The sequence below is a fragment of the Misgurnus anguillicaudatus genome, chromosome 23 (assembly GCF_027580225.2).
Source record: "Misgurnus anguillicaudatus chromosome 23, ASM2758022v2, whole genome shotgun sequence".
Classification (NCBI taxonomy): domain Eukaryota; kingdom Metazoa; phylum Chordata; class Actinopteri; order Cypriniformes; family Cobitidae; genus Misgurnus; species Misgurnus anguillicaudatus.
The window spans coordinates 29,649,332-29,677,300 of record NC_073359.2 but is presented as its reverse complement, the minus strand read 5'-3'; the positions used below and the strand labels follow the sequence as shown (position 1 = coordinate 29,677,300).

Below are 27,969 nucleotides of genomic sequence, written 5' to 3'. Positions count from 1 at the left end.
TATTGTTCGCATATTATCAGGAATGTATTGATACCAAACACCTGTGTACATGAAGCATGACTTTTATTGAGAAGTGAATAGTGAACACTCAGTAAAGTACACAGATTCAGCTCATGTGTCTCAGTCTGAGAAATCAGATTTTGATGATTCAGTTTTAAATTGACTGATAGATTCTGTGTTAGACTGATTTGATTTTTATGAAGTTTTTCAGTTATATTATTTTATCCTTTTTTTACAGCTTTGCCAAATGTTTATATTCTAAACTCAGTGCCTTGTTTTATTATTATGTATCCACGATTGGTATAGTAAATAACTACTACTAACATTTTGTTATTATATATTAATATTGTTTGTGTCATAGAGACTTTGTCTCAGACCGTGTTCATCTAACATCTTTAATTTAATCTGTTTTCATGTTGAGTCAGTTCAGATGATCAATGTACAATCTGTACATTATACAATCTGTTGTGTTTTTTATTAGTGTGAAACTGCATGATGCATGGACTTATAGCACTTAATTCAAAGCTTGCACTAAAAAATTTTAAAAATAAAAACATTTATTGAAGTCCTACACTTTAATCTCTTTTAGTTCTCTGAACATTGTGTGTATTGTTACAGCTTTGATATGATAAACCACTTATGTTATATCCTCATTTTGTTGAATAAAATCATCTGATAAAAGTCACAGTGCTGTTTTATTTATGTGAGAATTTCAGATTTGTCTCTGTAATTATGTAGTTTTACAGTCTGTCTAAATCTACATAAAATTAAGTAACTTTGTCTAATTTATTACACAAGTATTGTGTTAATTGGTTTGTCTTTTTTAAATAATTGAATAAAATAATTAAACATAAATTGCATGATTTGAATATGTATCGAGTTTTTACAACAAAAAGTTATGTTCAGTGTAATATTTCTACATAAACTCTGCAGGTTCACAACAAGAACTGTTTCAATGAAAACCGTACAATGAAATTAACAAATAGCCAAAGATGAAGTCATATATTTACTGCAATATTTTTGTAAAAAAAAAAGTGGTTTTGGACACTAGATGGAGTAAAAGTGAATTTACTGATTACATTACAACGTCAATTCAATATATTTTATTGTTGTTCGTTAATTTGACCACCATGAGGCGCTATAAATATTTAACGAAGGCCTTTATGCGCTCCATACATGCTGAGCGGCCCATTCATTTGAGCGAATCGGTTCGTTTGATGATTCGCTGCGTTCAAACAACTGATTCGCTGATACCTTTTGACACATTACGGCGTACGGGTGAATAAATATTAATTAAATGCTATGGTTTGATAATACTTCTTTTAAAATACACATACAGATGTTTCTACCTCACAGCCTTACTGTTTAAAAATTATTAAAGTTGAGTAGTTTGCAAATTATTGTATTAAGTCGAGCTGATCAAATAATTAAAAGAATCGATTCCAGGGTTCGAATCAGAAATCACCAGGCACAACTTTAACAAAAAAAGTTATATAACGACAAGATCTAATAAAGTCAATCTCATATCAAAATTATTGTTATACTATTTCAGAGTATGAACGCGCATTTGCGGCGTTTTGCATTGATCGAATTATTAAAAGAACCAATTCCAAAACACGACTCAGATATCACAAGTCAGAGCTTTCATCATCAATAGTAAAAAAGACGATGAGATCTGATAAAGTCTGCATTTTATTAAAATCATCACAATTACGCGCACGTCACGTCTGTTTCGTTCTCGTGCGCATCTCGCGGAAAACCGGGCACACTTCCTGCATCATCCGATCACGGGCGTGGAAAGAGAGAGAGAGCGCGCAAGGGGCGTGAATGGTTTCTTTCAGTCCGTCCTCCTCTCTCTGAATCTTCAGTTCTCCTCTAACATGGCTGCGCTCTCAGCCTGGTTCTGGAACGAGCGCTTCTGGCTTCCGCACAATGTCACCTGGGCGGATCTGGCCGACCCGGCGCCCGGACTGGAGTACCCGAAAGCCGGACACTTGATCACGGCGCTCCCGCTGGCACTGGGGATATTCGCAGTACGGATCTTCTTCGAGAGGTATGATTCGGTTCGGATGGCGACTTGTTTTGGGCTTTGTGACCCATTTGGTGATCAGAAACGTGAATTAAACTCACGTGAAGTTCATTGCATCACACAAGATAATGTTTGCGCGGGCACGTGCACGTATGTGGTATAAAACGTTAATTATACAAAAGTTGCCATTTGGGTTTGGTTAAACCTGATTTTCTAACCCTGCTGGCTATGAACTTTCAGACTGAGACATCTGTCAGCTGACCAGCAGGGCCTGGGTTTATAAATTAGGATTAACTAGTTAAAAAGTGTTTTATTTCATCTCTTTCCACTTTGCTAACTCACTCGTGCTTTTGAGGAGCATGCTGTTTACACGAGCTTCCTTCGTTCAGTGTGAGGAGAGGTGGGATTGAATATTGTTGTTTTTGTTATGAGGGCTTTTTTTGGTAAATCTCAATGTTTAGTGTTGATATGAATGATGAATCAGTGCCACACCTTATAAAGACCCTATGAAGCCTGCTGCGGTGTGTAAACATGTGCAGTGTCATGTCTGAAGAATGATCTGAATTCAGCTCAACTTCAATGCTAATGACATTTGTGCTTCACTTCACGAAGAATCACTTTTAAAGGGACAGTACACCAAAAATTATATTTTTAATTTTGCTCTTATTTACTCACCGACATCTCTTTCCAAACCCATGTAATGTTTATTTCTGAAATGGGATGCAAACAATTTATCAAATTCGCAAAAGCGGCTTTTTGATCATCATACTGTTAAAGTGAATGGGGTTTGAGGTGGTCAAGCTCCAGTGGGCGGATCTGGCCTATCATATAAATATTTTCTTCAAAATCTCCTTGTATGTTCTGTGTAGACGGTTTCAGCAGAAACAACATAAACAAACGGCTTTACAAACAACATAAACAAACAAGAGCAATACTAAGGTAATAAGGTAGCCTAACATTTTTCTAACAAACAAACACTCCCATATCAGAAATTAGCAGCACAGTAATTACTGACATGTAAAGGTCAGGCTATTTAAATCAAAGAACAACGCAAATAAATGAACGAAGTTCAACTAACTGTAATAAAGAACACATTAGCATACTTTTAATATCAAGTTTATTTTCTAACACTTACGCCATCCGATATGTTTTTATCCTTAGTAGAACATTAAAGAAGGTAACGTTAGTTTGCAGAAACCCAGTGCTCTGTCATCCAAGTCAATAGATTCGCTACTTTGAGAGATTAAAAGCAGATCCAATACAAAAGTATCCCATCCATAACTCCTGGTGACATCTTGTGAAGCAAATCGATCAGTTTTTGCAAGAAATTGAATGTTATTTACAGCACTATAAGTGTTAATGCCAAAGGAGTAAGTGCGCTTAGGTTCGAGGCATGATCTTCTACTGCTGGTGTTTGGTGGTTGTTGGCTATGGCTGTTGGTCTCGCAGCGCCACCTATAGAGTAGGAGCATGTGGCGCATTTCCTGCTTGGTAAAAGCCCTGCATTAATAATTAGTAATGTTGTAAAAAAAGAATATTCGAAAATCGATTGTCAACCCACGGAACGAATATTCGAATAATCGAATAGTCTGGTCCAGCCATACTGTCAACACAACGGAAGGCCAGCCTCTCCCCGCATTCAGCTGGTTAATGAAAAGACGTGAACAACGTTGGGCGTTTTTCTGCTCCAAGTTGATTTTTTCAACTTCAGCTGCTCAGAAGCAGGCAGCAAAACGCATAACGCTCACTACACATAGAAAACTGAAATTTAAAAAAGGCTCCTCCCACTGTCATAAACATGTTCTGTGTTATCCGCTCCATACTCCTGTATGCGCATGCTTGACCTACAAGTACAAACTACGCTTACAAATGTTACAAAAATCTGCCCGTTCGCGTAAAAACGGGACTATACTTTAGGTTTTAAGCTCAGTCGACAGTGTTTTGTGACATAACCACAAAAATATTTTTTTTACTTTATTTAAACTCGCAGACAGTAATGCGCCTTAAAGACTTCTTGGAGGCGGGGCTAATCCATAAACATCATTATCACAAACAGATTTGTTTCAGCGAACACTTTTATCATAGTTAATAAATCGTATTAACAGATGTAAGGGCAGTTTCTTGGACAGGGTTTAGCTTAATCCAGGACTAGGCCTTAGTTATATTAGGACATTTAGGGGTGGTTTCCCGGACAGGGATTAGTTTAAACCAGGACTAGACCTTAGTTTAATTAGGACATAATATTACTAGTTTTAACAAATATGCCATTCAAATAACATGGCTTGTGTGCATTTTGAGGCATTTTAAGATATGTCAGTGCAAGTTGTTTTCAGTTTAGACAGCTCTTACATTTATTTTATTTTAGTCTAGGACTAGTCTAATCCCTCCCCGGAAAACTGCCCCTTGGGTCGTTCTCCCAGACAGCGCTTTAGCCTAGTCCCAGACTAACTTAAATGTTAAATCTTAAAATATATCAGTGCGAGTAAGATGCACACCAGTAGTGTTTATTTATAATGTTGTTTTTTTAATGACTGAAATATCCTAATATAACCTAGTCCTAGTCCTGTTTTAAAGTAATCCTTAGGGTCGGTTTCCCAGATAGGGATTAGACTAGTCCTAGACTAAAATAAATTTAAAAGCTGTCCAAACTGAAAACGACTTGCACTGACATATCTTAATACATCAGTGCCCTTTGTTTTGACTCAAAATACACATGTTTTTAGTAAGGCATGTTTGTTAAAACTAGTTATATTTCCTAATTAAACTAAGGTCTAGTCCTATTTTAAGCTAATCCCTGTCCGAGAAACCACCCTGTAAGTAGTTTTTACAGACTTACTTTACAAAAAACAATACTTGTGCATCCTGGGACAAAATAATGGCAGTGATATATGTTAAGATATGTCAATGCAAGGTGTTTTTAAATAAGACAGCTCAAACATGCATTTTAGTCTGGGTCTATGTCTAAAATAAACCTTGTCTGGGAAACAGCACCGTAATTTTTACATTTTGTTGTAGCCATATGTACGAAAAGGCATGTATTTACCATTTATGGTCATTAACTTCTATTGTACGCATTGTAAATGGCCTAAATGAACTTTTAACATTATGCCCCAAAAGCTTTAAATGCCGTATTCTCCTTTAAGAGAGGAACATTTGTATGCAAGTTACACCGAACGCCAGGCTTTCTGTCAGAACATAATTGTGTTACATAAGAACCTCTCTGCAAAACACATTCAACGTCTTTTGGACATTAATTCGATTGCAGAAGCATTCCTGAACTTTTTTGGGTCAACATTCAGTGAGTGGGATGTACAACAGATCCCGTTTGACGTCTGAATCCAGTGTGCACGGGTGAAATGAGTCTGAAAGCTTTGCATGAAAAGTACAGTGATGGTATCAGATGATAATACCACGGTACTGATTAATAACAACATTCGTATACCATGGAACCACCATGTCCAAATAAGCAAAACATCTCGCCTGATCTCCAAAATAACATCACGTACTACTACTATACTTCTTGTGTAGTGTAGGGTCCTCAGGCCACATTTGACTTTTTAGCACGATAAGAGGAATCATCTGGAGGAACCTGAAACATCGCTGTGATTGTCATACTGGTTCAGTTGAAGTATTTAGTGGCTTTGAGTCTGGTCGCACCAGTTTCATCCTAATACTAGAAAATTTACATTTGACTTTTCACTCATTCCTGCTATGACCCGAAATAGCAACCGAAACCAGTTCTGAAAACCAGCTCGGTCATAAAATAAGGACCATGGCTTATTTTATGTGCAAAACGCAAAGTTTGAACTAAATGTATAATTTTTTTTTTACACAAGAAGATGCAATACAAATGGAAAGAAGTTCATGTTATTATCTAGAACTGACCCTAAGTTTACTCTCTTTTAACTTAAGTCATAAAGTTTGTTAATTATTTAGTTGTGGTTGTCTCTGTCATGGCCTGGAAGCGTTGTGTTGTCGATGAGCAGGATTTGAGAATGAAGCCAGACTTCATTCTTGAAAAACTTGTCAATAACGTTCTGTTCATTTCTCAAGAGTTTTTGCTTTTGACAGATAAACGTGTGATTTATCTGTCGGTGTCACGCGTGATGTTTATTTTGTTGATGATGACTGTCGGTTAGTTGGGTTTTTTTGTCTTCAGGGTTTTTCTCGGTAGAAGAGCGTCGTTGTCAGGCAGGTTCGCCATGTGCTGATGTTTCCCGAATGGTTAAACCTCTATGGAGGGCAATTATACTAGTTGATCTGCTGGGGGTTGATCTGGTCTGCATGTATTGGGTCACGATGACATCATCAGCAGCACCGTTCTCTTCATTTATTCATCAGTGACTGTAGATCACAGACGGTTTTCATGTCCTCTGACAATGAGAAGTCACGCACATACAAAACTCTTCAGTGTTCGAATCTGTGGGTGCTTCTTTACCCCGAAAATGTAGTAGTATTATATAAAATTTATTTTTTTATGCGCCTTCATCTATTTTATAAATTGCATGCTGCTGGACCAATGTGTTTGTAAGGCACTTCGAAGCACCGCTGCTTTGACACGTCCAACGTTTTGCAACAAGCAAAATAGTTAATAACAAATTTGTGTTTTCAAAGTCACAGAGTAATCGTTAAATAACCGCGACTATCGTGGGAAAAATTTAGATTATGATTTTACTCATAACTGAGCAGCTTTAATGTATAGTATTTATAATATTCAATTATTATTTATATTATTATGTATAGATTTTGCATAAAAAATTATACCCTGATAAAGTAACGCTAAAAGCCATTTTTAAGACATGTCAGTATCTTTTTTGGCACAGTTGAACACTTGGGTATCTTGTGTCTCTGTGTTGCCCGAGGCCTTAAACATTTAACTTTCATTTGTACACAACACGTACATAAACACACACTGTACACACACATACACACAGTGTGTTATTAAGGCGGCTATTGTCAAAGGAATGTGTTGCTGTAAAAACATCAGATCTGGATTGACTTTAGTATTTTAAGACTGTTGCCTAAGAGGTTTGGCTTCTGGAAATTAGTCCTCATTGGTTTCCAGGTTCTTTCCCTCTAGATTTCAGTCTGTCACTGAATAGTTAATGTGCTAAAGATCTCCTCGGGAGAATTGTTTATGTGAACTTGCGTAGGACTGCAATACATTGATACATCATGTTTATAACAGACAATGTTTTATAATCATGGATGCAATTTTTCCTTTTGTTTTTCTGGGTTATGTCAAATCTGATGTGTTATTGTTGGGTACTAAACACATCTTTGTTGACATTTGTGCCTTCAGCATATAAAAAATATGAATCATATTGATTACAATGAAAGATGATTATATTTCATGGTGTATTGAATGAAAGAATCATAATTAGATTGTGAACAAATTTCATTTGAATTTCATTAAATGGTCCATAATTTATAAAAGAATCAAAATCATATCTTATTTCTTTATGCATTTCTTCATGCTTATTTCTTTGTTGTTTGGTAAAGAATTATAATAGAAAGAGTCTTGGCTCAGATGAATAAACATTTGCATGCTGTTGATGCACTTCTGCAGTTATTGTATTATAGGGTCGTGGGAGCAGTTTTAGGTTCTGAGTCCCATTGAGACATACAGGATGTGAGTGATAAACTAAGACTACATCTACTCGTGACAGTCAGAATGGAGATTCTGCCCACTCACCACACACACTCACACGGTACTCTCATGGTACGTTTGATACCATACGTCACATGATTTCAGCGCAAGTTTGACAAAATTTCTAACCAGCATACTCAGCTTCAAGTCGCATTAAGTCGAACCAGACTTCTCCAGTTTGGACACAGCCAGAACCAAGACTACTCCCACTTAGGACACAGTCAGACTCAGTACCGAGACGCCTCCCACTCAAGACACAGTCAGAACCAAGACTCCTCCTACTCAGGACACAGTTAGACTCAGAACAGAGACACCTCCCACTCAAGACACAGTTAGACTCAGAACAGAGACACCTTCCACTCGGGACACAGTCAGAATCAAGAATACTCCTACTTAGGACAAAGTCAGATTCAGAACGGAGATGCCTCTAACTCAAGACACAACAAGAATCAAGTCTCCTCCCTCTTAGGACACAGTGAGACTCAGATCGGAGATTCATTCCATTTAGGACACAGACAGAACCAAGACTCCTCCCACTCAGGACACAGTAAAACTCAGAACCGATACACCTCCCACTCAGGACACAACCAGAACCAAGACTCCTCCTACTCGGGACACAGTCAGAAGTGAGGTTACTCCCAATTAGGACACAGTCAGATTCAGAACCGAGTCACCTCCTACTCAAGACATAGCAAGAACCAAGACTCCTCCCACTCAGGACACAATCGGATTCAGAACCGAGATGCCTCCCACTCAGGACACAGCCAGAACCAAGACGACTCCTACTCAGGACCCAGCTAGAAGCAAGATTACTCCCACTCAGGACACAGTCAGAACCAAGACAACTCGTACTTAGGACACAGTCAGATTCTGAACCGAGACGCCTCCCACTCAGGACACAACCAGAACCAAGACTCCTCCTACTCATGACCTAGCCAGAACCAAGACTACTCCCACTCAGCACACAGCCAGAAACAAGACTCCTCCTACTCAGGACCCAGCCAGAACCAAGACTCCTCCAACTCAGGACATAGCCAGAAGCAAGATTACTCCCACTCAAAACACCGTCAGAACCAAGACTACTCACACTTAGGACAAAGTTAGACTCAGAACCGAGACACTTCCCGCTCAGGACACAGTCAGAACCAAGATTACTCCCACTTAGGACACAGTCAGAACCAAGACTACTCCCACTTAGGACACAGCCAGAACCAAGACTCCTCCTACTCAGGACATAGCCAGAAGCAAGATTACTCCCACTCAGGACACAGTCAGAACCAAGACCCCTCCCACTCAGGACACAGTCAGAACCAAGCCCCGTCCCACTCAGGACACAGTCAGAACCAAGACCCCTCCCACTCAGGACACAGTCAGAACCAAGACCCCTCCCACTCAGGACTCAGTCAGAACCAAAACTCCTCCCATTTAGGACACAGCCAGAACAAAGACTACTCCCACTTAGGACATAGTTAGACTCAGAACCAAGGCTCTGCCCGCTCAGGACACAGTCAGAACCAAGACTTCTCCCATTAAGGACACAGTCAAAATGGAGATGCCTTCCCATCTAGACACAGTCAGGACATGTTTCATTTATCAGTGACTTAAATCGAATTTGTAAGAAAATAAAATAAGAAAATCCTTCACAGTGAACATTTAAGCCCTGAAACAAATTTGGAGAGTTTTGAGTCTCCAGTATGACAACATGAGTAAAGTCATTGCCAAAAATCTTGTGTTAGTGATGCAACTCTTATAACCGTAGTATTTGGCTTTTGACTCTGGTAATCTATGTGGAACTTCCCTGATTGCTTAATTCACAGTCTTGAAGAACTTTAGTGATTGTTATGAATATTTTCTAATAATTCAAATTGAGGTGTACAAATTGAAAGTCGTTCGGTGTTACACATGACAAAAGATCAAAGTGCATTTTTGTGGACCTCTGTTTTCTTCAAGTAGCTGAATTGTCTGTCAGCTGGAGTCTGGATGTTCTCATAAAGATAGTTTGTGTCTTTAGATGACCCACCAGCACAGCAAAAGTAAACAGCCATGTGACCGAAACAACTAAAAACTCACTGAGATACTTCTCTGAGATGAATTTCCTGGGATTCCTAAATAGCTCTGTGTATTGTCTAAACATATTTATGTTTTATTTACTAGGAAATATTTTGAGGTGCTTTGGGAAGTTTCTCGTATGCGTTCAGTAAAGCTGAATGCTTTGGCTTTAATTCAGACTCAGCTGTCACATTGACCCCATCGTCATGAGGGAATATTACGAATGCCTTTGTGTTAAACAAGGAACGTCACTGTTTACACAACTTACTCTGTTTAAGCCTTGTGTAAGCCAACATGATCAGTTCTGGTGTAATGCACATTTTAAAAGTGTATTTACTACTAATAATTGAATTCCCGGTCTGTTTTAAGTGAATTGTGGAGGCAGTGATTTATTTTTATGATGAGTGTCAAATTCCACAGTGTTGTATGTAGTGTTTATGGTCAGTTTAACAGGCCTGGAGCCATAGTTCATCATCATGAGCCTATTGTGAGTTAATGAACTGCTCAAAACAACCATTGTCAACACCCTGATACGTTGAGCGGCCATTCAGTCTGCCAGGTCATTTATAGAGCTGTGTATTTATTAAACCCCTCACTCACTTGCTTTTATTGTTTGACTGACCATTTTATACGAAGAACTTTCAAATGCGTTTTTATGAGAAAATTTTTCAGCAGCATTATTACATGCAAAACTTCAGGAAGAAAGACAACATGTTAACATCAAAGCGATAACTATAAAAAGATAAATGTTATGTTTGCTACATTAATGTCCACACAAACGGGACAATAACACTGCTTTAGGTGTTAAAAGCCAATTTATACGATAACTTTAAAGTTAGACTAAAATATCGTTCTGTGTAGTTCACGCCACAACTAAAACGAAAATGAAGCATGGGGCGATATCGATGTGATCACTTTCAGAGTGATTTATCTTATGTGATGAACGTTAAAACATTGACAGACATTCAAAAATCGTTTAGATTGTAATGCTAGCTATGGATAACCATAACGCTGTTGTACGTAACTGTAAACGTTAAATAAGTTATCACATTATTATCTTTATCAAAATCTATTATAGTTATTATTAATTTTTAAAATATGCACACATGCATGTATAATTTTAAGAAAAAAATATTTTTATATATTAAGTATTTGAAGAGTTTTGTTGCAAGACGAGATAACTTCCGTTTTTAACATTTTTGTCAAAACATGTTTATTATCATGGTATTATTTTGTTTTATGGTGCTACTTAGCTGTATTTTTTAAGTTATGAAGGTTTAAATAACAAACCAACTGCAGTTGCACTGAAATTAATTTGAATGCACAACCAAAAAAACAAGATTTCTGAAAAATTTTAAAGAGTTAACTCTTCATTTATATATCATATAAATTATACATAAATATACAAATGTATAAACACATGTAAACATTTCCTAAATATACATGTATGCATGTGTGTGCATTTATTTATACAAAGTTATTATACACACATATATGATGTTAACAAAAACGTTTATTCTGCTATAGATTAATCGCGATTAATCATTATGCATCCCAAGGCGAACCTTTATTTCTTTACATCAGAGATATGTAAATTATTCTTCTGGAATTTCTTGACCGATGAGTCTCATGAGAGCTTTCAGATTTGGTCATGCAAACAAATCTGAAGTCGTGTGCTGGTGCTACGCTCAAATCTTTTTATTGTCCTGATCTGCTGGCTTTTATTAATCAGCCAGTCGAATGATTTGTTTGAGGAATGTAGTTAAATTTTGCATGAGTCAAATGAAAGTGTTGTTATTTCAGTGCTTCAGTAATGCTGCAGATAAACCCAGTGGAAATTATGTCACATCTCTATCATTTGGCAGATGCTTTTACTCAAACAAATTTACAGTCCATCAACAAATAAACTTTTCAGTGTGTCTGTTCCCTTTTGCTCTACGCAATGCTTTACCAGTTGAGCTACATGAACATTTAAGATATCAGAAGATTATTAAATATATCACTTATCTTATTGTATATGTACTGATAGTGTAATCTCATTGTTTGTATGCACAATGACCTGAGGTTGAATAGATGACACGCTGCCTCTTGAATGCGAACCACTTCAGATAAGTGTCTTGTGTTGAACTAGATTAAAATCTGGATTAGCAGGAACGGCATGTAAATCATTTGTCACATCTTCCTGACGTTGATCACGTCTGATTCATATCTGTTTTTATCTCCTGCAGGTTTATCGCTGGTCCATGTGCCTCTGTTCTTCAGATCCAGACAGAAGTGGGCCGGAGAGCTCAACCCAATGCCGTTCTGGAGAAAGTGTTTACGTCTATTACAAAGGTATGCTGGAGTCATACACCTGACTTAGTTATTACAGTATGAATTCCTGAAACATTTTCATTTAGTTTCTTTTTTTGGGAACTTTTTTCTAAAGTTATATAAACAGAATAATAAAGCCATACAGGATCTCACCTTTAGCACTGAAATGGCGTAAAATCACAGGTCAGAGCAGGTTTAACATTACCAGAAATGAATAGAGCCCAGCGTTTATAGGATTGTAGTATTTATCTTTATAGTAACAAATGATTGTTGAAGCTCTTATCAGCAATAAAACTGAAGCGTCTTGTTATAGGTGAAGATTTTATTTGAGTTTAAGTTTGCTGCAGAAAATACTTTTTTGCCATACTTTTATTAATTTTTTTTACTTTAAGGGGTGGTTTCCCAGACAGGGTATACCTTAAGTCAGTGGTTCTCAAACTGGGGGCCGCGAGATGGTGTCAGGGGGGCCCCAGCTTTATGACACAGGAATGCGCTATACACAAGGGGGGCCGCACGCTGAAAAAGTTTGAGAACCACTGCCTTAAGTCAGGACTAGGCCTTAATTTGGAAACATAACTAGTTTTAACAAACATGCTTAACTAAAAACATTATTTGTGTTCATTTTGAGGCAAAACAAAGGGCACTGATGTATTTTTAGATATGTCAGTGCAAGTTGTTTACAGTTTAAACAGCTCTTCCATTTATTTTAGCTAGAACTAGTCCCTAATTCTTTTGTGTAGATTTTTTTTTTAACTCTTTAAAAGATCCATCAAAAATAAAATTTCTAAAATTGTAATAATTGTAAAAATTTTAATAAATTCAATGAACATTCAAAGAATTAAAACTTTTATTGCGTCAGAATCAAATGATTTTCATTGCAACTAAAATTTTTGCCGTCTTGCATTTTTTTTTCAAAAGTTGATGTATTTGGTCAGCCAGAAGACATACACATACATGGAAGCTATATGTGACCCTAGGCCACAAAACCAGTCATAAGGGTACTTTTTTTTTTAATTGATACTTATGTATCATCTGAAAGTCGAATGAATAAGCTTTCCGTTGATGTATGGTTTGTTAGGATAGGAAATGTCTTAACCAAGCTACAAATAACTATTTGAACATCTGGAATCTAAAGGTGCCAAAAAAATCTAAATATTAAGAAAATCGCCTTAAAAGTTGTCCAAGTTAAGTTCCTGGCATTCACATTCACCCACAAAAATTAAATTTTTGTATTTTAAACATAGAAATTTTACAAAATGATCTTTACTTAATATCCTAATGATTGATTTTGGGCATTAAAACATCAATAAATTTGACCCATACAAAGTATTGTTGGCCATTGCTACATATATACCGGTGCTTCTTGGTTTTGTGGTTCAGGGTCACATATAATGTGTTATAAAATTGTTTGTGTATCTTCTGTAAGACATTTTTTGTAGACCAAGTGACTCTTTAGCCCAATTGGTAGAGCATTGGAGTGGACAAAGGTCATGAGTTTGATCCCACAAAACCCACATACTGACAAAATATACAGCTTGTAGTCACATTGGATTAGGGTTGTCAAAAGATTAATCACGATTAATCGCATACAAAATACATTTTTGTGTTTGCATAATGTGTGTGTGCACTGTGTAAATATTATGTGCATAATACAGACATGCATGTGTAACTAAATAAAAAGTTATTTATCACTTTTTAAATTTTTATATAAAAGATTTCAAAATCAACACATAAATTATACAAAAAAGCCTTTTTTATGAGATTAATCATGATTAATTTTTTGACCGCTTTACTTTGGATAAAGCGTCTGCCAAATGCATTTATGTAAATTCAATAAAATAGTGAAAACATGTTGTGCTCTGTTTGTTTAGTCTCCAGAATCACGCCATTTAGAAGGTCTGTCCAAACAACTGGACTGGGATGTTCGTAAGGTCCAGAGATGGTTCAGACACAGACGGAACCAGGACAAACCTAGCACACACACCAAATTTTGTGAGAGCATGTAGGTTTTTATTTTTTAGATATTTGCTGCCTTTGTTTACTGAATGCACTCTTGATGATGATTTTTATTGATAGAGCAGATGATGGAAATGCAGTTTATTTTATATTTTAGTGGTTTGAGTTTTGTATCCGTGTGTAATCCCCCACATTTGCTTATCTGACAGACACTGTGATTTCTCTGCAGGTGGAGGTTTACCTTCTATCTGTGTATATTTACTTACGGCATGTGTTTCCTATGGCAGGTGAGCTTCAGGCGTACGGCTCAGAGACCGTGGGATGGGAATTATAGGTTATTTGTAGGTGACGAAATGTCATTTTAGCCAAAAAGAAACTAGTTAGAGTTACAGCAAATCTAATTTTTTTTGACTTTTTTTTATAGCTCTTTGTCAAATAACACATGATAAATGACGACTTTTCTGAACTTCTAAGGTGATATTTAACCATGTCTGTTTGTGCATGTGTGTTACAGTCTGTCTGGATGTGGGACACGAGGCAGTGCTGGTTCAATTACCCATATCAGGTAACGTTTGTATGTAAATGATCTTGCATTTAACAAGTGGGTTCAAATGAATCCCGATCGTGGGCGTTTTCAGGAAACTTGTCAAAGTCAAAGGTCATTAAATGCAAATATCAGACCGTAAAATCACACATCGGACTGATCAGCAAGTATTTCAGAGAGTTTTGTAATAATATTTGAGTATCAGTGTTAAGCGGAGATATAGGTCTGCAATCTGAGTGTCTTTCTGTTTGTGTGTCCTGTAGGTGCTGACCCCAGGCCTGTATTATTACTATATAACAGAACTGGCCTTTTACTGGTCGCTAATGTTCTCACAGTTTATAGACATAAAAAGAAAGGTAAGTTTTAACTGATGTGTGTTCATGATCTGTTATGCTATTGTGTTATACTGCAGTGAGCACACAGTTATCGCCCTTTTACTTTTATTCATTTTTGTGTGTTAGACAGAGAGAAAGAGAGAGAGAGGGGTTTTCATTTGCCATGTCAGCAGGCTTAATCTGTCATGTGATACAGATTTGTACTTTAATAGCATAATTGAGAGAAGTGTGTGCTTGTACAGCCTTCGTTGTGAGAACAAATTTTTTGAATAACCATCGGAGTGAGGATAAAGAAAGTAAAGTAAGGACATTTTGGACAGTCCTTAATGTTTGGCATTCATTTAAAGGCATGTTTAACGGTTGAGACTTGAGTTTTGGGTAGAATTGGGTACCTAGTTGTGATGGCTGGGGTTAGGGTAAGGGTTTGGCATTGCATTACATTTTATGATTGTTCTCACAAAGAGCCCATACAAACGTGTGTGTGTGTGTTTTAAAGTAAAGGGCCATAACTAAACAAATAATCTATGATAATACTGAGTCCAAGTGCACACAACAGCTGTCAAACGCATATGGCTTGTGTTTGGCTGTTTGTTTGTTTCGCCAGTTGCAGTTCACCATTTGTTGTATGGCTGTGAGCGAAGATAAATAACACATTTCCGTGACTCTGATCAGTGTGTATTGGATGGAGTCGGCCTATTTGTTAACACAGAGTCATTACTATATGATCATTATATGGGGACGTCAAGCTACAGTAATAACAGATGAATTCATAGGGAAATAGTCTTGAACATTTTGTGGAAGTGATAGAGCAGAACAAGAGCTGTACAAGAGACCAGCTTCTGTTTCCACACATACATAAAAATGTATATAGCCTCCTTATAAGCAGACAAACATCTATAATTGTACATTTTCGCATTTGAATGTGCACTTTATTTACAAAAAATGTAAAATAATGTATTAAGTGTCTTTTGAAATCTGATTCTGATGTGTTTTTTTTCTCCGCAGGATTTTCTCATTATGTTCATTCATCATCTGGCGACAGTCAGCTTGATCAGTTTCTCATATGTAAATAACATGGTGCGTGTGGGCAGTCTGGTCATGTGTGTTCACGACGCCTCAGACTTCCTGTTAGAGGTACGAACACCTGGACGTGTGTCACATGACATTTGACAGAAAAGCTGAACTTGATGATATGCTATTGTTTTTTTTTTATAAACAGGTGTTATATAAACCATTATTCAGTCCATCCAGTACTATACTGTTTAAAACTATTCATATCATCCTTAACAATTATTATACAATCCTATAACACACTAATCTGTTTATCCATTTGTGTTTTTTATAGGCTGCGAAGTTAGCAAATTATGCCAAATACCAGCGATTATGTGACGGCATATTTGTGGTGTTTGGAATAATCTTCTTTGTGACAAGGTTGATCATTTACCCCTTCTGGTTAGTATCTGTATGTGTGTGTGTGTTTGTGTGTAATATGTCGGTTAAGTGTCTTTGTTAGCAGTCAATGGTTAGATCGTTTGATGCCTCCTGCAGGACGCTGAAACCCGAGCATCAGGGTTTGGTGGAGGTCTGATGTTTCTGCCGAATGAAACCTGTAGGGGTGCATACTGTTGACAGAAACCACCCAATCAACCAGATAACACTGATCCCCCATCAGTCATTAACACATTAAATGTTTTGTCTGTAGAAACTAGATAGCAGTTAGTGAATCTGCTCTTTAGCTCTCATAATGGTATTAAAACTGTCCAGTATACACAAGCATCCATTACATGTTTATGGTGTATAGCTTTATTGTCATTTGCACAGCTATACAATGAAGATTTCAGTTCATATGAATGTTATTTTGATGTCTTTATAACTCGCATAACTCAAGTAACATCACATAACTCAAAGGTCTTTTGGGTAATAATTAAAAAGTGAATGATTAAACTGTGACTTTTACACAACAATAAGGGTAGATGTCAACTGCAACGTTATATTTGACTCATATCTCAGTTGGTATTGTATTGATTCATTTTAAGGCTGTCAAACGATAAATTGCAATTTATTGCATACAAAATAAAAGTTATTAAACGTTATAAATTATTTATGTGCACTGTGTATATTTTATACTATATATTTCAAAAAGTTGTACTTTTTCGATAGAATTGTATATTTATATTTATTTATTATACATATAATTGTACACAAACACATAAATGATGCATACACATATGTTTATTTTACATGCAAGTAATCGCGATTGGTCGTTTGACAGCCCTAAAATGAATCATTAACATACAAACGAAGATGCGAGTGGAATGCATGTTAATGTTTTTTATAATATACATAAATGTTTGTGTATTTATATATACAAAATAATTACAAACAGTACATACACACATATATTATGTAAACACAAACTTTAATTTTGCATGTAATTAATCGTGATAAATCATTTGATAGCCCTAAAACGAATCATTAAAATACAAACGTAGATGCAAGTGTAATGCATGTTAATGTTTCTTTTTATTATTACATACATAAATGTTTGTGTATTTATAGATACAAAATAATTACAAACAGTACAAACACACATATATTATGTAAACACAAACTTTTATTTTGCATGTGATTGATCATTTGACAGCCCTGAAGCGAATCGTTAACATGCAGTCGGGGATGCGTCTGTAATGCATGTTGATGTTTTTTATTACATACATGGATGTTTGTCTATTTATAGATACAAAATAATTACAAACAGTACACATACATATATTATGTAAACACAAACTTTTATTTTGCATGCAATTACTCACGATTAATCGTTTGACAGACCTTGGATTAATCATTGACATACAAACGAAGATGCGAGTGTAATGCATGTTAATGTTTGTTTTTTTAATTATATACATAAATGTTTGCGTATTTATAAATGCAAAATAATTGCAAACAGTACACATACATATATTATGTAAACACAAACTTTTATTTTGCATGTGATTAATCGTTTGACAGCCCTAAAATGAATCCTTAACAAACAAACGAAGATGCGAGTGTAATGCATACAATTTTTGTGTATTTATAGATATAAAATAATTACAAACAGTACACATACATATATTATGTAAACACAAACTTTTATTTTGCATTTAATTAATCGCATTACACTCGCATCTTCATTTGTATGTTAATGATTCGTTTTAGGGCTGTCAAACAATTAATCGCGATTAATTAAATGCAAAATAAAAGTTTGTGTTTACATAATACATGTATGTGTACTGTTTGTAATTATTTTATATCTATAAATACACAAAAATTGTATGCATTACACTCGCATCTTCATTTGTATGTTAATGATTCATTTTAGGGCTGTCAAACGATTAATCACGATTAATAACATGCAAAAAATTTGTGTTTACATAATATGTGTGTGTGTGTACTGTTTGTAATTATTTTGTATATGTGAGTACACAAACATGTATGTATATAATAAAAAAGAACATTGGCATGCATTGCGCTCGCGTCTTCGTTTGTGTGTTGATGAATTGTTTTGGGGCTTTCAAACAATTAAACGCATGTTAATGTTATTTTTATTATATACATACATGTTTGTGTATTTATATATACAAAATAATTACAAACAGTACACACACACATATTATGTAAACACAATTTTTTTTGCATGTGATTAATCGTGATTTGATAAATCAAGTCATTAATCATCATTTATAAAAGCATAAATTATCTGTATACAGTACTGTGCAATAGTCTTAGGCCACCACCACCAGACTTGTTGTTTTAGAAGTTTAAATTTTCATCCATATTTATTTTTCAATCTATTTTATTAAGATACAAACAGAAAATACAGGAAATATGTACACGAAATAAAAAAATTCTAAACTAAATTTTCTTCAGGCATCGCTCAGTATTTAGTGAGACCTTTGTTAATTTCATTTAGGTTTAAGTGGAAGGGGAGTTTACCCTAAATACTTGACACTTCAGCTTATACTTCTATACTGTTTTTAATACTATACAAGTTTTCTGTATTTTTTGGTTGTATTCTAATAAAAAAAACTTGAGAAATAATTAGATATGATCACTATAATATGCAAAAACAACAAATCTAATTATGGCATGACTTTCGCACACATCTCATCTTGTTGTTTTCGTACATTTACAGGATCCTAAACACTACGCTCTTCGAGAGCTGGGAGATTATTGGGCCGTACCCGTCATGGTGGCTCTTCAACGTCCTGCTGCTGGTGCTGCAAGTGCTGCACATCATCTGGTCATACCTCATCGCACGCATCGCCTTCAAAGCCCTCATGAGAGGAAAGGTCCGAACCCTCCAGCTCTACCTGTCATTTTTTAAGCTTCTTATGAACAACATGATTGACACAAGAATGCATGAAGGAAAAACGTGACAGTGAAAATCACATTAAATCCACGCTCTCTCTCTCTCTCTTTATCTTTCCTGCAGAACTGGTTTATCTTCTCGCTCTCTCGTTGGCTGGAAGGCTGTCACCGTCTTTCATCTTATCTCCTGATAGAAATCTTTCACTCTGTCCGCTAAACTCGCTCGCGTCTGTCGTCTCGCTTTGAGTCTTTCTCTGTTTAGCTCTGTAAGTCCTCGTTTTGGGCTGGACCTTTTTCTTCTTTTCAGTCCTTTGATATTCCTGATCATGTTTAATCTATGCATGCTTAAGAATGGATTTGCTTCACATTTCCTGTTGAAAAAGGAAGTTAAGGGATTATAACCCATAGGTTTTATTTTTTAGATGCCCAGAGGCTTTAGTTACATCACAGTATGAACAATGGTGCTTTTGCTACTGCTACTCTGGAAAGGATTTGATTACACAAAATTTGGTTATGCAATTCTTTAAGCAAAGATTGTGGTACAGAAACACATTTACAGTGGAATTGAACGGTGCCATGCACTTTGAAGGCTTAAGAGCAGACATATGAAGTATCTTTTGTTAGTTTAGTGGTGTTATTGCAAATTATTTATTTGTCTATTCATTATATTTGTATAGTTCAGTATACTAGCACGCCAACGATAAGGTTGAGTCAACGTTGGATTACCTTTTCATTTTGCAAATCTAATCAACGTTAAACAAACATTATTTCAGCATTGATTTTTAAGCGTTTTATGAACCTTTTGCAAACATTTAGCATTAACTGTTGCATCAACGTTGTTTCAACCATATTTCAACGTTGACGGTTGGTCATATACCTGCTTGGTTAAAGGGATAGATTACCCAGAAAGTGTACTCGCCCTAAAGTGGTACAAACCTGTATATATTTCTTTGTTCTTTTGAATACAAAGGAATATGCTAATATGCTATGCTAATCAAGCAGAAAGCACGAGCACCATTGACTTCTATAGTAGAAAAACAAAATAGGGCTGCATAACGATTAATTGCGACTAATCGTTTGCAGAATAAAAGTTTTACATTATTTACATTATATAAATGTGTGAACTGTGTATAATAATTATGTATATATATAAATACACACACATGCATGTATATATTTAAGAAATATTTACATGTGTATATACATTTTTATTAGGGCTGTCAAAAGATTAATCGCGATTAATCGCATCCAAAATAAAAGTTTGTGTTTACATAACAAATGTGTGTGTACTGTGTATAATTATTATTTATATATAAAAACACACCCAATCATGTATATATGTAAGAAAAAAATGTTATATTTATATATAAAATATTTATATTTATATATAATATAAATTATAGAAATGTATATACAGTATTTAAATGCAAATATTTCTTAAATATATACATGAATGTGTGTGTATTTATATATACATAATATTTATACACAGTACACACACATATGCTATGTAAACAGAAACTTTTATGTTGGATGCGATTAATCGCAATTAATCTTTTGACAGCCCTAATTTTTATATTTATATATAATTAATATTATTTATATATACATAATTATTACACACAGTACACACACGTATATAAAGTAAACAAAAACTGTTATTCTGCAAACGATTAGTCGCGATTAATCGTTATGCAGCCCTAAAACAAAATACTATGAAAGACATTGGTGTTTCATAACTGTTTGTTTACAAACATTGCTCAAAAAATATTTTTTCCACAGAAAAGGGAAATTTATACATGATACTGAGTAAATGATGGGTGAACTATCCCTTTAACTTCTACCAACAGCATTTGTGGTATAGACGGTTTTAGCAGTAACAACATAAACACACAGCTTTCGTGGTCATCACGTAACTTCCGGCAAACTCTGCGAAGAATAAGTAACAACAAAGTCCTTTAAAAGTAGTTTATTTATATAACAAGCGAAATTAACAACACGTAGATTACATAGGAACCCAAAACATTTGTTATTTTTAATGAGGTATTTCTTTAGTTCCATTTCAGCAACTAGTCAGACCATTTAACAAACAGAAACCGGAAGTAAAGTTCGGACCAGACGCTTATCGCATCACCACACGTGCGCCCAATGAAACGGTCATATGTTAATAAAAAATATTGTGATCATAATTGTGATAAATCAAAATATAATATGATGAAAATAATTAATAAAAAAATTTACCTACCGTAAAAGGACATAAGGGAATGTAATAAATGCCAAAATACACACGACAGTACAAGGATTTGCGTTTTAAAAATCCTTTCCCCCTTAACAAAACAGCTGTTTTCAGATGTGTTATTAAATGTGGAATGTATATTTAATCGCTCACCACTGTAAAACACATCCAAATGAATAAGAGTTTCTGTAGCTAATAATAACCCACGTGTCTTCTAGGTTTCGAAAGACGAACGCAGTGACATTGAAAGCAGCTCGGAGGAGGAAACCGAAACGCCCAACAAGGAACGACTCAAGAAGTCCACCCGCAATCACTACTCATCATCACCCAAAGGAGAAAATGGCACGAACGGCCATTTTGGCTCCAAATCCTGGAGCCAGAACCACAGTGACTGGTGACGCACAGAACTCTTGCTCATCCCTTTACCTCTTGTTCCAAACCAAAAAATGAAAAAACTAAAAAAAAACTAGGACAATCCTCTTTTGGGATATTTATGAGACACAGTTTGTGGAGTTTTTCCAGTGATGACAACAGTGACGGACCGTAACGTTGACAATGTGGGCACTATACGAAGCTTGTGAAAGAGAAAACAAGACGAATGAGAGAAAATAATTAAATTAGTGATATGTGCATTCCCTTGTTTCCTTGTTTTGGGAGTTGAGAAGAGCTTTGACGTTCTTTCTCCGATCTTCACGTTTTACTGGAGGTCAGGGAAAATCCTTCTCTTCAGATTTTATCTGTCTGATGTACTTGAGTTTCCATTTATTGTTTCATTGTTTGTTTTGGTTACTGTTGTGTTTTTAATCCGTTTCTGTTCTGTTTTTCATTTTGCCTTTTTTATTTTGGAAAAACCAAATAAGATTATTAAAATAAAAACTGGGGCTTTGTCTTACAGTGATATGCTTTTGAAAGCACAAATATTTCTGCTAGTGTTTTAAATTTATCAGATTATTCAAAAGTTGTAATTTTAGTCTAATTTGATAATAGAAATGTAATATTTTCCGCTCTATTCAAAATATTTTACCAATGCAAAAATATGATATCGAGTGGCAGATTTGATCTGAGCCTGGTTTTATCTTTCATTGATAATCAAAGAGTCATGCAATAAAGTCCCGCTGTTATGATAAAACTAAAACATGAGGGTATTTAAAAGATATTGATAAAATCTGAAAATGTGTGTCATTTTTTTGTAAATTTTTATAAACAAATAGTTAAGGATATTATTATTATAATTGTAAAACTGAAAGTGTTACGCATCTTCTAACGTCTCACCATTATTAATCACATTTCTTTCTCTTACAAAAAGAAGAAAAGAAATGGTTCACCTCAAAATGAAATGTAGCACATATTTTACGTACCCTCAAGCCATCCTAGTTTGAGTTATATTAAATAATATCCTGGCTCTTTTCAGCTTTATAATAGCATTGGATAGTGCCCCATTTGTAAATCTTTAAAAAGCATGTCCATCAATTAAAAACTAATTCATACATTTAATAATGTACTTCTGAATAAAGCCATGGGTTTTGTAAGGAAATATTTATAATTCAAACTATATGAACTATGCACATACGTGGATGCATTTTTTTAGGTTTAAAATGGGGCACTATCCAATTCCATTATAAAGCTAAAAAAAGATTCTAGATATTTTTTAAAGGGGACTCTCGTGAAAATGTGACTCTTTCATGTGTAAGTGCTATAGTTGGGTCCCCAGTGCTTCGATTATCCTAGAAAATGTGTAAAAGATCAACCCAGTAACTTAGTTTTGGTAAATCATTCACTGCAAGCATGGGAAAAAATAAGGCTTTGAAATTTGTGATGTCAGAAGGGGATAATACCGCCCCTTAATCTGCACTATCCAACCATGGCACTGCCATTTAGTGCAGCACATTTGAATTAAAAAAAAAAAACTGCACATTTTTGCTCACACCTACAAAGTGGCAATTTTAACATGTTATAATAAATTATCAATATGGTATTTTGAGCTAAAACTTTACATGCATAGTTTTTGGGGACACCAACGATTTATTTGACATCTTAAAAAAAAAGTCTTGTAAAATATCCCTTTAATATAACTTTGACTGTGTTTGGCTAAAAAAAGAAAGTGATATTATGCACTTTCTGCAAGTTTAAAAATGGGGCACTATCCAATGTCATTATAAAGCTGAAACTATAAAAAAATGTTATATAAACCTAGAACGGCTTGAGCTTGATTAAAATACTATTTATAAGTATTTATAAAGCAGTAGACACATTAAAAATGTCTGGTCAACATATGTGGGAACCCCATAAATGATATTGCGTGCACAAACACTCGAGATGATCTGATTGTACAAGTTAAATTTAATATATTACAACATATAAATCCAAAGACATTTTTGTAGTACTGATTTCATTTAAAGCCAATGACAAACACAAACTTCCAGATCCTCCACTTAAACACAGGTGAGTTTTAGCTGACGTCTACATTATCTTCATGGCCACACAAAGAGTCCCACACACGACATGATGAATGTGAACATCTCTCAGTCTTTAATGATCTCTGTGTTTGGGTTCTGTTCCTCCAGCTGTCGTAGTTTCTGTTTCTCCCAATATCTCTGAGCCCGCACGACACAAAGATATCCGCCATAGACCGTCAGCAGCATCATAGAGCCTGAGAAGAGCTTGTATCCCACATCAGCGATGCGCTTCCCGCTGACCATCATGAACCTGGGGAAACATGACAGATCAGATTCAGTATTACCCACTACATCCAAACATGACAGATCAGATTCAGTATTGCCCACTACATCCAATGTGGTAACCCATATTTACAAAGGTTTTGGGCTGTCATCATGGTACATGAAATCAACCATGGGTTTAGTACAATAACCATACAGTAAACTACAATTTACAGTAACCCACAAATTTGTCAGTGGCTCACTACAGGAACTAGAGATAACCATTGTATTTGCAGTAAAACTATGGTAATACAGATTGTAATTAGTCCACCAAAACATGGTTACTACACTTAAACTATTTACTAAGGGATTTAACAAAGGGGTTTGAACTCTCATTGGTATACCATATCCATTTACCATGGTATATACATTACCCTTCAAAGAGTAAGTTACCATTGTACATCACATTTGGGATTACCATAGTAGTTTTGTACTTAATTGTTACTAAATCCTACTTGAATGTCTTAGTTTGAACGATATGAGTTTTCATGTTAAACTCTCTGCTCTTTAATTTTATCAACAACACGCATCGTTTCACTAAAATGTTAGCAGGCTGCGTGCATCTTTAATAAACATAAATACATCTTTCTGAAGCCGTAAGTATTTTGCTATTGTTATAGTTGTGATAAAAATTACAAAATTTTAAGTTACCTGTTATATTTCCAAAAGAGAAACTGTAGAAATGTGGCTGCGTTTTCAATGTCAGAGGCAGGTGGTTTGTGCGCGCATGCGCGATGTGATTTCGTAACGCTATGGGAAACCAGAAGGGCCAAATTGGTAAACGCGTTTTTTCTTAATATATTATCCGTATGGCGTTATAAGCTACGTATGAAATCAATAATTTTACAAATAAATTATATTGTTTTTTTGACTGAGTTCAGTTATTATTTAATTATATTACTTTTGATTAATTTAATATAAGGAACTAATGTTCCGCGGCAATACTGATCCTTCCGGAATTATTTTCTTGCCGGACAGACATGGAGACTCATGTGAGTTTAGAGGAAACTGCTGAAAATGAAGATCCAGGAGCTGCTCCTTTTGGAAATTTTATTAACTATTACACATTTAACCCACCAGAGAATCGCCTCAGTTTAATACCGACATCTCTGCTTGAAAACATCGGATACAGTTCTGAGAACAGCCCAACAGTTTTAATGCTGGACGTGGGGTGCAATTCAGGGGTGAGATTAACAGATTTGACTTATTTAGTATTTAAATAAATAATTTTAGTCTGTTTAGTTTATTAACCAGCATGGTCGGATAATTTCATGTTTTTGTATTATATGCTCTATTTAATATATTTATTATTTATAAATTACTCAATTAAATACAAAAATTAACTAATTCCAGCCCAGTAGACAGATTGGAAGTTTTAAATAAATTTTGTTAATGTTTTTTGAAATCATATTTTTTTTAATCTAAGAGAAAAACCCTAAAGAAAACAAAAGTAAAACCTTTTCAAACCAGTTTTGTTTTGTAACATAGACCAAAATGGGACATGAATATATTTCATTGGTTTAAATATGGAGGACTAAATATATATTTTAAATGCTTAAAAATATATTTATGTTTATAATGTATTTCAAAATATACAAAAAATGGCAAAAAATATATTTTTAAATCATTTTTGTTAATGTTTTTTGAAATCATAATATTCTTAATCTAAGAGAAAAACACTAATCCTTCATATAAATCGCAAACTGTACTGATACAGTGTATGTATAAAACTATTGTTGTTTTCATACCCATAATGTGTTTTGTATTATTTTCCCCTATTTTTCAGGACCTGACTGTTGCTCTGTACAAGCATCTATTGCAGGAGCACACCTCTGAGTGTGACCCTTCAAAACAAGAGGTTTACATGCTTGGATTTGACCTGGACCAGGATTTAATCCTCCGGGCACAGAACCTCAACCCCTTTCCCCAGAATATTCAGTTTATCCCTCTGGATATCACAAATGACTCTGAGAACCAGACAGTGTTGGACTCTTATCTGGAGAGGTTTGCATGCAAACGTTTCCACCTGTGCACGTGTTTTGCTGTGACTATGTGGGTTCATCTTAATCACGGAGACGCAGGGTTTTTGTCTTTCCTCTCCAGACTCGCGTCTCTCTGTGAGTATCTGCTTCTGGAAGCACAACCGTGGAAGTGTTATCGTTCTGCTGCACGGAGGTTACGCAAAGTGGGCCGCAATGACTTTGATCACTTTAAGACACTTGAGATTCGTGGGGACATGGCAGCACATGCTAGAGAGCACTTGGAAAAGCAGTGTGGGATGGAGCTCGTGCAGAGCTTTGGGAACACAACATGGGACAGAAGCCTACTGCTGTTCAGAAGACGATGATGGAGGAAAACACAGACACTGGTCATCAGTGGTGTTTGTCTGACTTTAGACCCTGTCAATAAATGTAGTACTTCACAAATTGTTTTTAATGTTTATCAACCCTAAAATGGATCCAATGTCATTCATTCACCCTTTCTTCTTAACATAAAATGTGACTTTCTTCAAACGGACACAATTCTTCTGAAGAATGGATTTTTCATACAAAAGGCTTTATGCCCAGCTGCACTACTTCCTGGGCTTCGGCCAGCTCCTTGTTTCCTGTCTGCCATTATTGGACAAACTGATTAATTCAGGTGTGTCTGATTATTGTTGTTGTGACTACTGAGGTCAGGCACACCTGGATTAATCAGTTTATGGTGGAGGACAGGAGACGGGGAGCTGCCTGAAGTTCAGGAAGTAGTGCAGCTGGGCATAAAGCCTATTAAAAGTTAATAGTGGCAGGTGTCAAGTTCGCTTAACAGCTATTGTGTTACATGTAAAATTACAGAAACAACCTGAGGATGAATAACTAGTATAAAACATTTGGAAAATAGGCAAGTTGTTATTTATTTGTCATCAAACACAAGGGGGCGCCAGCGATGTTTGTTTTTATATAGAAATGAATTCAAATTCCTCTTTATAAACAAAATAATCGCCCATATTTTTATTTTAGATTACTGTTGCACGATACAACATATTTTTGTTTCATTTGTTTTTAGCACATTATTTTATTAAATATACATCACTGTAATATTTCTGTGTCGTGTGTTATTTTTACTCTCTTTGTCAGAAGTAGGCTATCATTTATTTTGTACGCAACCCATTCGGCAAAAAAATTCTCTGTCCAAAAATATGTTTTTGTAAAAAGTAAAGCTTAATGAAATATATTGTTTCAAACTTTATATGTCAACATTATATTTCAAAATGTATTTTAAGGGCAAGCAATTACAAACCATATGGCAAGAAATGTATTCTTGGTCAAAATATATTTTAAATAAAGTATTTTTTAAATATTTTTATTTAAACCCTTTCAAACCCGTTTTATTTTGTAACATAAATGAAAAAAAGGTTTTCTTCCAATAGGACGTAAATATATTTCTTAATATGGAGGACTAAATATATTTTAATGCTTTCAAAATACACAAATACATTTTTTTTATATTTTAAAATATATTTAAAATTATAGGCTATTTGTTTGCCGTATGGTAATATTCAAACTGCTGTTAACATTAAGAAATACCTGCTTTACCACAGGACACTACAAATTGTGAGAAAACAGCAACCAAACGCAATAAATTATAGTTTATTAATTATTAATCAATCCAATAAACGCTATTAGTTTAATAAGAAATCGTCTCGTGCTTCCCGCCTGCTCTCGCAATTCAAAAACAAACGGTCACATCAACGCCCTGACTGACTGATTTTTCACGTTTAATGTTAATTCACACATTAAATTTTGGA

At 35.2% G+C, this 27,969-nt stretch overlaps 3 protein-coding genes across 4 annotated transcripts; 2 read left to right on the top strand and 1 right to left on the bottom strand.

Annotated features, from left to right (window-relative positions):
* The first annotated feature begins 1,762 nt into the window (after positions 1-1,762).
* On the top strand, positions 1,763-22,363 carry cers5 (ceramide synthase 5). Of its 2 annotated transcripts, none has more exons than XM_055218114.2 (10): positions 1,763-2,053; positions 11,957-12,062; positions 13,913-14,043; positions 14,227-14,284; positions 14,512-14,562; positions 14,805-14,897; positions 15,882-16,010; positions 16,222-16,328; positions 19,054-19,210; positions 19,354-19,940. In XM_055218114.2, the coding sequence occupies exons 1-10, from the start codon at positions 1,881-1,883 to the stop codon at positions 19,444-19,446; spliced, it is 1,098 nt and encodes a 365-aa protein (XP_055074089.1). In that variant the 5' UTR covers positions 1,763-1,880; the 3' UTR covers positions 19,447-19,940. The 2 variants fall into 2 exon arrangements, with proteins under 2 accessions (XP_055074089.1, XP_055074088.2); XM_055218113.2 differs by lacking the exon at positions 19,354-19,940 and adding an exon at positions 21,684-22,363 and having other exon boundaries at positions 1,767-2,053.
* Positions 22,364-23,785: 1,422 nt separating this feature from the next.
* Positions 23,786-24,978, bottom strand: cox14 (cytochrome c oxidase assembly factor COX14). Its single transcript, XM_055218545.2, has 2 exons — positions 24,834-24,978; positions 23,786-24,171 (listed from the first exon to the last, which is right to left on the bottom strand). Exon 2 carries the CDS (start codon positions 24,165-24,167, stop codon positions 23,988-23,990), a length of 180 nt encoding a protein of 59 aa, XP_055074520.1. The 5' UTR covers positions 24,168-24,171; positions 24,834-24,978; the 3' UTR covers positions 23,786-23,987.
* A 141-nt stretch (positions 24,979-25,119) lies between these two features.
* Positions 25,120-27,261, top strand: bcdin3d (BCDIN3 domain containing). Its single transcript, XM_055218544.2, has 2 exons — positions 25,120-25,366; positions 25,969-27,261. Exons 1-2 carry the CDS (start codon positions 25,163-25,165, stop codon positions 26,527-26,529), a joined length of 765 nt encoding a protein of 254 aa, XP_055074519.2. The 5' UTR covers positions 25,120-25,162; the 3' UTR covers positions 26,530-27,261.
* Positions 27,262-27,969: the final 708 nt, after the last annotated feature.

Bases quoted from the DNA above. Each gene is read 5' to 3' on its own strand.
- cers5 (XM_055218113.2), top strand. From the start codon at position 1,881: ATGGCTGCGCTCTCAGCCTGGTTCTGGAACGAGCGCTTCTGGCTTCCG. The intron at 14,044-14,226 runs GTAGGTTTTTAT...ATTTCTCTGCAG, and splicing joins ACCAAATTTTGTGAGAGCAT to GTGGAGGTTTACCTTCTATC. The intron at 14,898-15,881 runs GTAAGTTTTAAC...TTTTCTCCGCAG, and splicing joins TTATAGACATAAAAAGAAAG to GATTTTCTCATTATGTTCAT.
- cox14 (XM_055218545.2), bottom strand. From the start codon at position 24,167: ATGATGGTCAGCGGGAAGCGCATCGCTGATGTGGGATACAAGCTCTTC.
- bcdin3d (XM_055218544.2), top strand. From the start codon at position 25,163: ATGGAGACTCATGTGAGTTTAGAGGAAACTGCTGAAAATGAAGATCCA. The intron at 25,367-25,968 runs GTGAGATTAACA...CCTATTTTTCAG, and splicing joins ACGTGGGGTGCAATTCAGGG to GACCTGACTGTTGCTCTGTA.